This window comes from Gouania willdenowi, chromosome 3, assembly GCF_900634775.1.
Source record: "Gouania willdenowi chromosome 3, fGouWil2.1, whole genome shotgun sequence".
NCBI classification, from domain to species: domain Eukaryota; kingdom Metazoa; phylum Chordata; class Actinopteri; order Blenniiformes; family Gobiesocidae; genus Gouania; species Gouania willdenowi.
Genome location: NC_041046.1, coordinates 18,557,328 through 18,573,186, shown reverse-complemented (window position 1 = coordinate 18,573,186; position 15,859 = coordinate 18,557,328). Strand labels below are relative to the sequence as shown.

General features: G+C 36.5%; 1 protein-coding gene across 3 annotated transcripts in view; it reads left to right on the top strand.

The window, feature by feature from the left end:
- The window catches only part of unc13c (unc-13 homolog C (C. elegans)), a 168,036-nt gene that overhangs the window by 37,110 nt on the left and 115,067 nt on the right, over positions 1 to 15,859 (top strand). For all 3 annotated transcript variants that reach the window (XM_028475051.1, XM_028475060.1, XM_028475041.1), the window contains 2 exons: positions 5,198 to 5,417; positions 7,513 to 7,740. In XM_028475051.1, the coding sequence (XP_028330852.1) occupies positions 5,198 to 5,417; positions 7,513 to 7,740 (448 nt within the window). The remainder of the gene's footprint in view (positions 1 to 5,197; positions 5,418 to 7,512; positions 7,741 to 15,859) is intronic.

Genomic DNA, 15,859 nt, shown 5'->3' with positions numbered 1-15,859 from the left:
CTACATACTCGCCTTTATTCAGTGCAAAAACAAAGCAACAAGTCCCATCATTTTATTTACACAATTCTCTGAGATTGGTAGTAAGCGATTGAGCACGAAGCTGCAGAGAGATGGAAGTGTGTCTCAGTTGATGGTGTGAGACACTTTTGTGTTGACCTCTGAAGCTCTCTGTGCATTAATTGATTGCAATTCTGGCCTCCCTGAGGGAAGGCAGCGTAACAGGAGGCAAACAGAAGGAGAGAGAGCAGCTTCTCAGCAAGACAAACAAGCAGACAATTTCACATCCACTGATGTGCAACAAGGGGCTGCCTAAGCCTACTAGATTATGGGATATAAAACTCCTCATCACACACAGCACAAAGATTTTATCTTTATTGAACATCATCAAATATTAATCTTGGTATGTCTGTCTATATCTTCCAAACATTTATTCGTCTCACACAATTGCTCCTCGTTTTTTACTGATGTTCAGCTGCTGGATGGTGACATGGTCCGGATTGCTTACTAATAGCTGTGGCTTTGATTAAAGAGGCTTTAGGGATGAGCAAGTCGTGTTCTACATAAGGAAGAAAATATGTCGGTAATAATGTGTCGGACAAAAGAAGAACCATGTCATTTTTGTTGCAAAATAAATGGAGTTTGGTTAAACAGCAAGAGAGATTGCCCCATTAAAAAAAATAATGAATAATAGTTAATCATGAGAGCTGATGACTGCACCAAGCTGTAGATTGTGTGGTAAGTAGGACGAGCAGATGTCTGAGTTTTATCGGCTGCATTAAGTCCATGAGAGTATGTGGCTGTGAGTGCAGCTGAAGTCAACAATCATAAGCTGTTTACGAGTGTAGTGGAGTCAAGGAATGAGAGGAAATGGAAAAAGGGACTATTGGGTAAGAAAAGAAGAGGATTTAAGACTAAATGGGAGAAGATCAAAGCAAAAAGTGATGTGTCGGGACCTGCTGGCCTCGATTTTGCTGATCATGCTTAGGGAGATATAAAGCACTTCCCTTTCAAATTTGCATCATATTGCTTTTGTAACATTTTCATTCAACTTGCTTTGGTTTAATTCGATTTGATGATTCGTTCTCCCTTAAATTACTTTTGAAACTGTTCCTCTTGATGTTATTCTCTTTTGCATCTATTGTTTGCTGCATGTCTGCGGTTTAGAGCAGAAAGAGACATTATGTGTGGGCTGATAACTGGCTGCTTGTTCGCTCAGTATACTGTGCTGCATGTGATCAGCGATTAGGAGTCTTTTAACAGTGGCTCTTCACAAAAAAGCGAGGGCGAGTTTACATGCTGAGACAAATCAGTTCATCTAAAGCTTCACATGGGTCAAAAAGTAACTGGACTATGGAAGTGTATCGCTGCCACAGCGGAATAAATATACTGTATTTTGGATTGTACAAAAGTGATATTATGTTGTACAAAACATAACATACTTGTATTGAACGGATAATATAGTATATTATACAAACATGTACAAACGTATATTGTAAAAACAATGTACTTGTATTGTACAAACATGATCATATATTGTACGAACAATGTAATATCATGTTTGTACAATAGAGTATATTGTACTATGAACAATATAGAATATTGTACTATGAACAATATAGAATATTGTACAAACATGATCATATATTGTACATACTATATAATTATATTGAATGAACGTAATAATATAATGTACAAACAATATCATTATATTGTTCAAACATAATTTTATATTGTACAAACAATATAATTATACTTTACAAACCTGATTTTATATTTTACAAACAATATACTTATATTGTACGTACAATATAGTATATTTTACAAAGATTATCATATCAGATTGTCATGTTTGTACAATATACTATATTGTACAAACACTATACTTATGCTGTATGAATAATATAGTATATTGAACAAACAATTTTATTATGTTGTACAAACAATATAGTATATTGTAGAAACATGATATTATATTGTACAAACAATATAATTATATTGTATAGACTGATTTTTTTGTACAAACCATATACTTATATTGTACGAACAATATTGTATATTGTACAAACAATATAGTATCACGTTTGTACAATATAGTGATCAAAAATATATTTTTACATGTGGCAGCTCTACGCCTCTGTAGTAAACAATGAAAAACGCTGTTTGGCGTGTCATGTCGTTTCATCGAGATGATGGGTGTGTGTTGACTGGTGTAGGTAGTGTCAGTGAAATGGTTGTCAAGGACAATAGGTGGTTCAAATTGGAAAGACAGAATGGAAAGTAGAGTGGAGATTAGTTTTCTCTCCATCTCTGTGTTCTGGCAGACGCTGCAGCTGTCAATCAGTCACAACAGTGTCATGCACCACATCACCTTGGTTACTTCACACACTAACACATGCAATGCTCCCTTCACATCTTCTGCACAGTGTGATGTGATTTAAAAAAAAAAAACTGAGAAGAAAATGTAAGAAACACAAGTCTGACAATGAAACCGTGTGAAACAATGCAAAAGAGAAAGAAACCCGGTCTATGTTTAAAAACAATCCGTGTACCATTCGTTCAGTTTTAAAACTGAATAACCAAACTGGAATATGTGTGGTTATTTTGTTTCACTGACCTAAAACCTAAACAGAAATACAGAAAAAAAAAAAAAACCAGACAAGCAGGGTTTTTGTGTTTTAAAATCTTCTTTTTGTGTGATATTTGGATATTTAAGGGGAAACTAGGACGAGAGCTTCATGTTTTAAGTTCACCACACAGAGGGGACCCACAGATGGGGGCGGACTTTTACTCTCGGACAAAAAAGGACCAACGCATGAGTCACATTACTGATGAACTGGTGAATTGAAACATTATTAATACATAAATTAAAAAAAATGGATGTTACGAAAAGCACACATGATATGTGATAAAAGAACCAGGGGTGGTGTCATTAATCTACTGGTGCCCCTCGTTTTTTGTGATTAACTTCTGTGTGTGTTGACGGCTGCCATTAGTGGCTAGCAGTACAATAACATGCAAAATAAATATTTTCACTTCCTTCAAAAAAGCTGTGTAATTGTTTTTGCAAAAGTGTGAAACCATAGGTCATCATCTATTGTTCCTCTCAACAGCCTCGCAGTCGATAGTCAGTCACCTGTTAATTTGGATACTATTTGGACTGTCACACTTCTTGCTCTGACAGAATGACGTACTTGAGCTCTCGCTCTAATTTCCCCGTAAATATCCAAACATCTTACATTCAGAACAAGATTTCACCATTAACAAGTTAGTTAGAAGGACGCTGCTTTTTGGTTTTTTGTGGTTTTAAGTCAGTAAAACAACGGAATCACCAAAGAACGAAGGGTACACGGATTAAAAAAAAAAATAGAGGCTCATTAACCCAATTTAAATCGTTGAAGCTTTTGGTATTTTGGTCAAGGCTTCCTGGTGTGAATACAGTTGCGCTTGTTTGCAAGCGGCGGATAAATGTCAGACATCTGCTTCATCTCATCATGGACAGATTACAAAGGAAATCTGTGTGGCTCTCAGTGTTTCATATGGACACTTCCACTGTCCAACAGCCTTTCTGTTGTATCAGCAGAGCATCGAGATCCTAGATAGCCTTCTTGTCCTGTCATCACTGTCATTGAATCATCTCATTCGCTGTGAGCAGTGGACTCAATGGAGTGCACAGCTTCTATGCAGGTGTTAAAGCATGTTGTCAACACACTGGAGACTGGCAGTGGGACCATGAATGAGGAGAGGGATTCAACCTCTCTCTCTCTCTCTCTCTCTCTCTCTCTCTCTCTCTCTCTCTCTCTCTCTCTCTCTCTCTCTCTCTCTCTCTCTCTCTCTCTCTCTCTCTCTCTCTCTCTCTCTCTCTCTCTCTCTCTCTCTCTCTCTCTCTCTCTGGATAATGCTCACCTTTAAAGGCCTTATTTACAGCATTTATTGATTCCTGAAGGAATTGGCAAGCTTCTGCCTATATCCCAGGCCTTGTGGATAGCAAGGCTGCTGCAGCAAAGCATTACGTTTGAAGAGTTTTCTGTTACACAACAGTGAGTCTGGACAAGCCTTCCAAAGACTTTGACGTTTAGTTTTGGGTAGAGATGTCCCAATACAACTTTTTCATTTCCAATATGATACCGATATTGCAGCCTTGCGTATCAAGTAACAAAGTACAACACTTCTGCTGCTTGTGAAAGGCTTTTCAGCAGCAGGACTCATTTTCAGAACAAAAAATCGCACGTCTCCATTCCAGAAATCTGGAGTACATGATTTTCTTGAGACTAAATTAAAAAAAAAATGAAGTTTGAGCTTTTTTATGTTAGGTAGGCCCCTTAGTTTTATAGTATTTAAAGTTTTTAAAAATGTTAAACTCAAAGCTGCTCTGGGTTTAATTGAGCATTTGCAGTTATTTTTTCTTTGACACATTTTATCTACAAATTGTATTTATTATGAGTGCTAAATTCTGCAAGTGTTCAAAGGTAACAGATTTCACTTGTTTCCATGTACCAGTATTCTACAAGTTCTTAACAATATATATGGAATTTGATTAAAAACCCTGTCTTAAAGTAAAAGGAACATTTCTTTTACTTTATTTTTTTCTTTACTTAAGTACATTTAGCAGAATGTACTTCTTACTTTTACTACTTCAATACATTTGCTTTTACCAGAATAATTTTTCATTCAAGTATCTATACTTTTAATTGAGTACTTAGAACTTTTAGTACTTTTGCCATCTCTGCTGATGACCCTTCTGCTATTGATAAGGTGATAGAGATTGTAGGATTGCTGTTAACTTTTGCTTTGGGTTCATAATTGAAAAAACAAAGAATCAAATGTTTGAACTGTTTCATTAATTATACATTTGAAACACAATATGAAACAATCTAAAGCTTTCAGGCTCTGATATATATATATATATATATATATATATATATATATATTTTTTAATCATAAAGGTAGTCAGTTGTGTTCCCTGTCCTTATAACCTACTGATCCCAGGCTCAGCCAAATGTTTCTCAAAAGCAATAGCAGAACAAACTTTGCTTTATTACCTTTTGCAGTTTTTATGAATTATTTTTTTCTCCAGCTTATGCTGCTGTGAGACACCACCACCATTCTCCCACAAGATTTCTATCAAATTCTCCAAATCTACTTTGCTAACTTTAATAATACATTGTTGTTTTTCTCCCTCTTTTTCTTTTTTTTTTAGAAACTGCATGTGTTCAAGAAGACTCTCCAGGCATTGATCTATCCAATTTCGTCCACAACACCACATAACTTTGAGGTGTGGACAGCGACGGCGCCCACATACTGCCATGAATGCGAGGGTCTGTTGTGGGGAATTGCTCGCCAAGGGATGCGCTGCTCAGAATGTGGTGTCAAATGCCACGAAAAGTGCCAGGACCTGCTCAATGCAGATTGTTTACAAAGTAAGGATGTGCTCAATCCTTTTTCTCTTCATTTAAAGTTGCAGCACTCAATCTGGTGTAAGCAGACTCAACTGTGATCCACTATCGACAGGGAGTGTAAGGGGTCGAGTCTTTGTGAAGAGAATAACTAACCTAAGCATGAAGTTATTCAAAGTTGTGAAGCCTTTCATTTGATATTCCCATTAATGATTAAGTGTGGATTAATTAGAAAAACTTTTATGATTTATATACATATTGGGAAAGTAGACATGTTTGTGTTTTTCCTGCCAAAAGCAATAGCTAAAATACCAAGTCTTTGATTGGTTAACTTTGCAGCCAAAATCTTTCTAAATTAATTAATTTTACTCTTGGTGTTGTTACATGAACTACCGATATTTGGACATTTTTTCAATTCCGAAATCAAATGGATCCTTTTGTAAGAACAGGGATTTTTTTGATCACAAGAGTTATTGCATTAAATATCGGAGGCTGTTTGTTTTTCTTGCACAAATGTTCGACTTGGCTGATATCCAGTCTTTTGTGTAGTTTTACCGATCCAGTCTTCCACTAATAAGGTTAAAAAAAAATAAACTCCTTCCTTTTGATTGCATTCCGTCTCAAATCGCAAAGTTAAGCTACTTTGTTAATTGGAATTTTCTACCAAATTATGACTATTTTAATGTGCTGCTGTTTAATTATTTTCCTACATAGCATATGGATGCTTTTTTTTTTTTAAATAGTTTTTGTGTATAATACATAACGCACTTGTCCTTGTACTCTTCTCTGTTTGATGCATCTGCCCCTCTCTCAGTGGCACTCATTACACCCTCCAATCAGAATCTTTAATCAAGCTTGTCTCCATAGTTACAGTGTAGATAATAGGAACAATATGACATGGTATGTTCAGGATGATCCTTGGAGCAATACTTACACACTTTAAGTGGATTAGCTACAGCAGTGATGTTATAAAACTGTTTTATAACATGTTTGTAGCAGTACAACAGGGTTTTATACCACAAGCTGTAATTAATCTTCATCACACTTCATTCTGCTTTCATGATCACACTGTGGGTCCATGATACAGCCAGATATACTGTAGATAAATAATTGTCATGCGTTGTCCATTAGTTTAAGCTCGTTCATATTTCACACGTACGTCACACTCATTCATTCGGATGAGTTTCTTGAAGCTTGAACTCTACACCACCTTAGGGTACAAGATTATTTACATCTGTTTTCCTTAGTTCTTTGGTTATTCCTGTTTTAAAACCAAATCAAAATAACAAATAAACAATGTGGTTATTTTGTTTTGCTGACTTAAAACCAAAACAGAAATACGGAAAAATCAAAAACCAGACAAGCAGCGTTTTTATGTTTTAAAATTAAATATTGTTGTGTTTGTGTGATATTTGGATAATTAAGAGAAACTCGGTGGAGAGCTTCATGTTTTAAGCTCACCACGCAGAAGGGACCCACAGACGGGGGCAGACTTTTACGCCCTGACAAAAAAAGGAGAAACACATAAATCAAATAAAAAATTGATGTTATGAAAAGCATCCACATATGTGATTAAAGGAACCAGAGGTGGTCTAATGAATCTACTGGTGCTCCTTGTTTCTTGTGATCAACTTCCGTGTGTGTGCTGACGGCTGCTGTTAGTGGCTAGCTGTATTATAACGTGCAAAATAAATATTTTTACTGCCCTTATAAAAGCTGTGTAATTGTTTTTGCAAAAGTGTCAAATCGTAGAAGTTCTCACACCAGCCTCACAGTCCATAGTCAGTCACCTGTTTATTTGGATAGTAATTGGACCGTAACGCCATAAAACAAAACATAAATGTGAAAGCATGAAAACATGAGCAGGACCAGAAAACTGCTGAAATAAATCTTAAACAGTCCTATTGTGTGTTGAGACCTGATCCAGGACCTTTTGAGGGAAACCAAGTGCTGTAGACTTCAGCTCTCACACTAATTTCCCTGTAAATATCAAAATATCTCACAAACAAAACAAGATATTTTTTAAAACAGAAAAATGCTGCTTGTCTGGTTTTTGAGGTTTCTGTATGAATACTCTAATTAAATCACCTGCAAGCTAAAACCCTTGTCTCTTACTTAGGGGCAGTGGAGAAGAGCTCCAAACATGGAGCCGAAGACAAGACCCAGAATATTATTATGGCGATGAAAGAGCGCATGAAGATAAGAGAGAAAAATCGTCCCGAAGTTTTTGAGGTGATTCAGGAGATGTTTCACATCACCAAAGAGGAGTTTACCATCCACCTGAAGACAGCCAAGCAAGCTGTGCTGGATGGAACCTCCAAGTGGTCGGCCAAAATCAGCATAACAGGTGAGCTTGGCTTTTATCAACCATCCCATTATCTATTCACGTCATTAATGAAAATAATTAATAAAAGAAATCAGTGAGTCGGATGGAAGAGAAATGTGGTAAATAAGAAATAGTGCTTTTGTTTTCAGCCATTACCATCAGTCATGACCCTTGCACTGTGCCCCTCGACCTCTAAACCTTGGCTCCTACACCAAATCAATACAAGTGTCATTACTCAACCTAAATGACAAGCACTGGTATCCAGATCAGCATTTTGTTCTATTAACCTCTGGAGCTTTGTCATTAACTTCTGGCTGTGAACTTCAAGCACTGGCCTGTGCTAAATTTTATCTACAAATAAGAATTGATTGGATAGATGGGAAGAAATAATTTGTGGTTAATATCATGAAGCCTATTACGGTAGACAATAATTTATGATGTTTGGGCCTTCATAAAGAGACTGTAAGAGGGGGCTAGAGAATATTGCACTAATCCATTATCAACCTGCATGTACCAAGATAATCGTGCACATTTGTTAACGCTTCAATTTTTGCTGGGAATATAGAGCAAGATGCAAGTTTAGCAGTGAGTGGAGTGAACTGTGTGGTCACAGTGTACACACTAAGGGGCAGATTCACTAAAGGTTTAAGATTATTAAAACATGTGCAAATGTCACTCCACGCGCTAATAAGGGGTACAGACTCTAGGGAATCAGGACTATGCAAAATCAGCGCGTCAGAAATGCGGCCACAATCCATTTAGAGCGTTTCCCTCTCATAGGGGTGCAAAAAAATGGGAGGAGTGAATGCAAATAAATTAATGCAGTGGGCGCAATGCAATTCATCAAATCTGGAACTGTTTGAAAATAGTACGACTGACAAGCAGGTGCAGACACACACGCAGAGATCAGCTGCAGTAAATGTTGACACAAAATACACCGGAGATGGAAAAAAAGACTCCAGTTAACCTTTCTAGTATAAGAAAATGACTTAAATAAAACAATAGTCAATATTAACAGCCATTGAATAATAAAATGTGGAATAAAGACAAGTGTGTGTGAGGGAGAGAAAAAGCTGGACACCCGAGGTGGGGCGTGTGGACTCTGGTGTGTCTGCGGTGTATGGAGCGGTGTGTCTTTCTCTCCATTTTTTTGACCTTAAAACTCTTGTGTCGCATTGATGGCAGGAGCGTCAGGCCAGAATTTACGCAGCAATTGCATAAGGTTCACATATGAGAGTGCGTGACAATCGCTGCTCGGGAGGGCAGACCTGCTGGATGATGCACAGTAGATCATCTTCAAATGGTTCTGATCGACTGATTGACAGACTGTATTGCTGCATTAACTCAGATCAATGGGATCAACAAATCAATAGGGCGGTTTCTGTCCAAATGTTTGTTGCCTCCAATTGAACTTCTTCAAATATAATTTTGTGCTTCTGTGCACTCACCTCTCCATGTTGGTGTCTGTGATTTCTGCTTGGGTTTGTTACATGCTGCTCACGAAAGGATGAGGGGTATTAAAACATGTACAAACGTCACTCCACGCACTAATAAGCCATACAAACCCCAGGGAATCAGGAGTATGCGGCTGCTGCACGTCGCAATGCGCTCACAACCCATTTAGCGCGTTTCCCTCTGATTATTATGTGAAGTAGGCAGAGCAAAAAAATGGGAGGAGGACATGCAAATAAATTAATGCAGTGGGCGCAATGTAATTAATCAAACCAGGAACTGTTTTATGCGCCGAAACTAGTACGACTGACAAGCAGGTGCAAACACACACTGAATAAACATCGTGTGTTCTTCTGCACATGCGCTAATCATTGCTGCGATCTTAGTGAATTCCTCGCAGCAGGTGAAGAAACTGCGTCACCAAAGAATTTAGGGACGCATCTGGTTTACCACCCTTTATTTCAGATCTTAGTGAATCAACCCCATTGTGTTTTTTGTCTTATTTTCTTTTTCAAGAGAGACCTGGCCAATATAGGCTGCAGCAAACACAAAACACAGTTACTATAACATATAATGAAAATAAAAATAGAATCATCAGTATAAAAGTTAATCAGAATAAAAGTGCATGGTAATGAAAAGCATACAACTGATCATTCAAATCACATGCATATTTTTTTCTTCTTTTTTAAATATATAAGAAAAGCAAATGTTTACCACAAGTTCACTGAGATATATAGCAGAAAGCTAAGCTCTTTTTGCATCATGTTGAAAAAGCAATTTAAAGTGGAAATAGCATTGTCCCCTTTTTTAAAAAAAATATGTGGTTCCACTCTCTGACCATAAAGTTTTTGTTGTAAAGGGCAACATTTAAATTGAACATTAAATTGTGTGTTTTTGTTGCCAAAAGCCTTTGCCTTTGTTTTTCATATTTCCTGATGAAACCAAGCTTCTTTTAATCAATTCCACCTTTGGTGTTCTTTGAGCGATGATCTTAATTATGTACAGTTTTTGCTCATTAGTTAGTTTCTTACTTAATTATGTACTAACTTAATTAGGTTGTTTTCAGTTTGTTTTTAACCAGAAAACAGCATAAAGATCATTTTGTGTGAACCCCATTTCTTAAGTGAGTCCTTTAGTGGCTATATCTGTGTGTTGGGTATAGAATATACATGGTAGAGTTGTTTCCTCTTGCTTATTCTTCTAGACCAGGATTCTTGAATTAAAGTTTGTGTGCTGTTACTGGGTAATTCCTTGGAGTTATTTTGGAAGATCAACTGTCATGGAAAGTGCATATATCATATATAAAAAGTAAGGCGTCTAAAAGTGTTTTTTTTTCTTTTATTTTGAACATAGCTAAGTATTTTTTTTTTATCTTGCAACATTTTGAGAATGTTATATTGTTCTATTATTTTTGCCTTATTTCACTTATTGTGTTGAGGTGTGCGGTAACACATATACATTACGAGCAGTATTTTTACCATTGATTTTGTTACAAAAAAGAATGACCAGAATTATTTACAAAGTTAGTTTTAGAGATCATAGAAATTCCTTATTTTATCAAATTAGGGTTATTAAAATTGAAAGTTATAATTGAGCTGCAAACATTTCTTTTTATGTTTAAAGCAGTGAGTTTAAAGATTATTTGTGAGTGCGTCTGATAATGTTGATCACAGGAGGAAATTAGATTTTAAACATCAAACAGCTCGTACTACTTTAAGACTAATGTATTTGTGTGTTGTCGGTGTGAGGTTGTGGAATGCTCAACAAAATGATTTGATGGTTTGTACAAACATTTGTTAATTTAAAAAAAATGTATAGGGCAAAAAAAAAATCTACCAATAATGCTTTAGAAAGTCGACTCGTGATTTTACATTTTGATTTGTCATTTTTAGGTTATTAGAGAAAATTGTGTGGACTGATTAATTATGTATTTATTAAGTTTTAGGGTAGAAATATAGGAATTTTTCATTTAGATTGTGATATTATTTGATGTGATAGTCTATGTTGGTTTGCATTTTCATGGAAGGAACAAACACATGAATAAATAGTGCCAGCTCAAGCTCTTTTATTGCCCACCTTACATGTCAAGCAGTGTCAATAGACAAAGAGCGAACAAAGAGGAGACGGACAGATATAAGATGTGGTGGAAAATAGTTGGAATTGAAAGGGTGAAGACTTAAGGAGGAAGAGAAAATGAAAAAAAGTAAAGAATAGAAGGAAAAGGCAAGTAATAAAGATGCTGTGTCACTCTGCCATTACCTTGCGAGTTTATCGACCAGCCTGTTGCAAAAATTGAGTATTAAGCTTTCCATTGATTGATACTGTTGGCTTTGAAGTGAGATGATCGAAACCTGAAAAACACAGAACTCTAGGCTTTCACTTTGGCACATTGATCAAGTTAGTATTATTTACTGGGGTTTGGATTATGTAGAGGTTTGGACAGGTGTGGATGGAAGGCACAGGAAGAGGCAGATGGCTTGTGATGCAGGATGCAATGAGGGGCCAGTCTGGTGTGTGAGGATGAGGTTGCTGAAGGGAGATAAAGCTTGATGAAGAATGAGCAGACCTAAAGGTTTAAAGAGGAAGATTGTAAAAGCAAGCAGGGAAAACTGCTGCGAATGCTAAACAACTAACAATCAAACCAGGACCAAACTAGAAAAATTACAATTCTTGGCAGCTGCATTTAAGGAAAACCACACTGGCTGACAGGATGTGGCTGCAGAGCTGGGGATGGGAAAACAGCAGGTTGATGAACTGTTGGATTGTCGATGTACATGGCAATCAGCAACCAGAGAGCCCAGAGGCTGGGGCAGGGAGCACACACACCAAAATAGAGACACACAGAGATTCTTGGGGTGTAGCTGATGGACAGCTGATATCCACACAGTGTTTTACTGTGGTTTATAACATTTCTACTTTCTATGTAGTTTGGAATTAGCAGATGTGTAGAGTACTGATGTATCCTGCTCAAGAAGAAGTACTGTTACTTGATTGAAACTGTATTGAAATCCTACATAAAATACCCAAGTACAAGTAAAATGTGGCTTAATTAAATAGTACTCAAACTAAATGTTACTATTTACTTTAGTTTATTTTTGATAATAAATCTTGACACAGTTCCCATGCATAAAGTAAACATGTAGGGCTGGGCGGTATACCGGTTCATACCGAATACCGGTATATATTTTTGTTATGATATGAATTTTTAATATACTGCCGTACCGATTTATTTGATTACACAACTTTCGGAACGCTACGCTGTACCTCGTTTCAGACCGGACCCTTTTCAACGTTGCACTTCTAAATAGGAAGGTAAACAGCAGCGCTCTGGTGTTATTTATGGTGTAAATCATACGTGTAAATGGATCAGAAAGACACAATTGAAAGCTCCGAAGATGCATGTGAGCATGTGCCTGATTGCGCATGCCTCTGCTACAGGAGAACAACATTCACGGACACGGAGGCACGGTTAGCTTAGCATGTCAGTAGTTCAGCAGTAATACACAAAAAAGAGAACAAAGGATCACAATTTATAATTCCTATAGCATGGAAATAAGTCCTGGTGGAGCTGCAAACAAAACACTACCTTATTCACCATAAGAAACCACCACACCACTGAGTATGCAGCATTTAAAGCTAGAAATCAAGCTAATGCTAAAGCTAAGAGCCATTCGGCTGCTGTTGCAAACTTGTATTACTACTAGTGTGGAAATATTTTACAATATCTACTCATCATGACAGTAAAATAGACCATCCTAAGCCAATCTACTGCAGTAATTCCTCTCTCAACCAGTAGAAAATGCTGTGAACACCCGATTATGTATGAAAAAATAAATAACGTCATATACCGTGAAACTGTTAGAATTTTGAAAAATACTGTGATATGCATTCTTGGTCATAACGCCCAGCCCTAATCTCATATATAAACTTATAAATCAAGAGACCAAATATTGTACAACTGGAACTTTATTTCCTACAAAAGCATCTGTATGAAATAAAAGGTTTGTCAAAATGTGAAATTATATTTTAGATAAAATAACACCAATGAATTCTCAGCCTTTAAGTATAGCTACATTTCTGAACTCTAAAACACAAAAAATAACCAGCATTCAATGCTGTTTTTGGCATGGTCCATTACGTTTAATCTGATTGGTCGGCTATGGTGTAATGCATTTGATTGTTGTCTGGTTATTTCCTATTTTGTAGTTGCACATGTCAGTTAATCATTTTAACACAAAAATAATAATTTACTCAGTAACTGTTGGGTGTAGAAATATAACAAATTACTTGTTTTAAAACATACATAAGTACAAGTAAAATGACTGATTTTGAAATATACTCAAAAAAATACCCATAAAAGCAACTCAATTACAGTAACCAGAGCACTTGTAATCTGTTACTTTCACCTCTGGGAATCAGGATATACTGAGGGATGTCTTATAAAATGCTCTAAATTATTTAACCATTGTGTAGTGCCAGAAAACATGGAGCAAGAGAAATAAAGGTCAACAGTCCTGGAAAAGACTCAATTCTTGAAAAACTGTTTTTATTCCATCTGGTTCTTCTCAGTGTGTGAGCGGATGTAGTCAATGGGACACATTAGCTTATCTAAGCTGCCAGCTCCCCCTGCAATGTGATGATATCACCCCATCCAACCTGCATTCTGCCACACAACTACCTACACTGGCTGGAAATAACATTACATTTTAGAAAAAGAGAAAATACATTAGTATTTATGTAACTTTCACTTCACGAGGTACTTTTTAATAAAAGTGTTTGACAACACCCAAACGCTAGCCATATAGACCTCATAGAAAAGGCGTGGCAATGTGCAAAGAAAACAAATGCTTTCATTAGTAAGTTTTTAACCACTGGCAGGTTCGAATGCTAATGCTTTTAGTATGATTAAACGAAAGTTAAAGCATGGCCAATGAAGTGTCCCATCTATCACGCAATGTTTTTTGTTCCAACTTCCAGATAAATCAACTTTACTTAGAAAGGCTGGGCAGGTTGTTTTAACAACAAAAATGTATACAATCAACATCTTTTATTTTTTCTCATAAAAAGGGGCATTTTTTGGGGGCTTTAACTGTAACTTTTAGGGATTCCCGATATAACTTTTTATTTCCGATATGATATCGATAGCAGCCTTGCGTATCGGCCGATCGCGATATCGATCCGACATCAGCATGAATCATACATACTTGTTTTTTTTCTCTCTCTTTTCTTTAATAAAAAAAATAATAATTACTTATTTTGTAGTGTGGAATGTTAGAAAAGGGTTGATCGAGTGATGTTACTCAAACAGAGAACGATAGTCAGCAACAGTCGGTATGAGAAAAAACTGACCCATTTATTATTAACCAATTGGTTACGTAATTTTTAACCTTCAACATAATATTTACAGTATTCTACAATTGAATTTAAAAAAAAAAAATAATAGAAATGAATTTTTTTTAAATCTGGAAATTTGAAACCGATATCCATCTTCAGGCTAATATTGGACCAATATCTGATATCAGATCGGGACAACCTTGAACAATAACTGTAAAAGATCCTTCTTCATACTGGGGCTACAGCGGTGGCAAAAGGTTTTGTGATTGATGCTATATTTTGAAAATAAATATTGCATACATTTTTCAAATGCTATTTGTTTTACTCACTACAGTTACAGCAAGAACACATGGGGTAATTCATGAAACTACTAAATAAAATAGTTTTTATGTTAATGTTAATGTACAAAATGTCCCATACATTCAGGATCCATGATCATATGTTTAAGCAGTCAACTTTCTAGCCTCAGCAAACTGGTTCCAGTAGCAAAATCAGTAGAAATATCTTCTAATTTTTGTCATGATTCAGCAGAAACACACTGGGTCCTGTTCTAAGTAGGCAGAACTAGCTGACACAGTTCCAATTTACATTTTCTTGTTCAGACTTTTCTCTGTGCGCTCATGCTGTAAAACTAACAGCATCCAGTGCCACATGTAGTAAAGGCGGTGACTTGAATATTAAGCTTTGATGCTTGATGTCATCCCTACAGTTACTAGTGTCAAATCATTTAGCTCTTAAAATACTTGAAGTTCATGTCTTGGGGTGGGAACCTCTGGGTACCTCACGATACGATACGCAATACAAAGCTCACGATAACGATTATCTCACAATATGGCGATACTGTGATTATTGATATATTGGTCAGAATTCAATCTTGGATAATGGTAAATGGTAAATGGACTTGATTTTATATAGCGCTTTATCACCACACTGAAGCAGTCTCAAAGCGCTTTACATATCAGCTCATTCACCCAATCACTCTCACATTCACACACCAGTGGGACAGGACTGCCATGCAAGGCGCTAGTCGACCACTGGGAGCAACTTAGGGTTCAGTGTCTTGCTCAAGGACACTTCGACACATAGTCAGGTACTGGGATCGAACCCCCAACCTCTCGATCAGAAGACGACCCACTACCACCTGAGCCACGGTCGCCTCGATAATCTATGACATAACAAGAAAAAAAACAAAGATTAAGTGAAAAAATGCAATTTTTATTTTATAACTTTGAAAGACAATAAATTGAAAAAGTGTCCTATGAACAGTGACACTATTTTAGTGCAACATTTCTGTAAATAAGTATCAACATACCAATGTAAAGAAATAAGTATCTCCAATAGTGCTTTGTGTAAA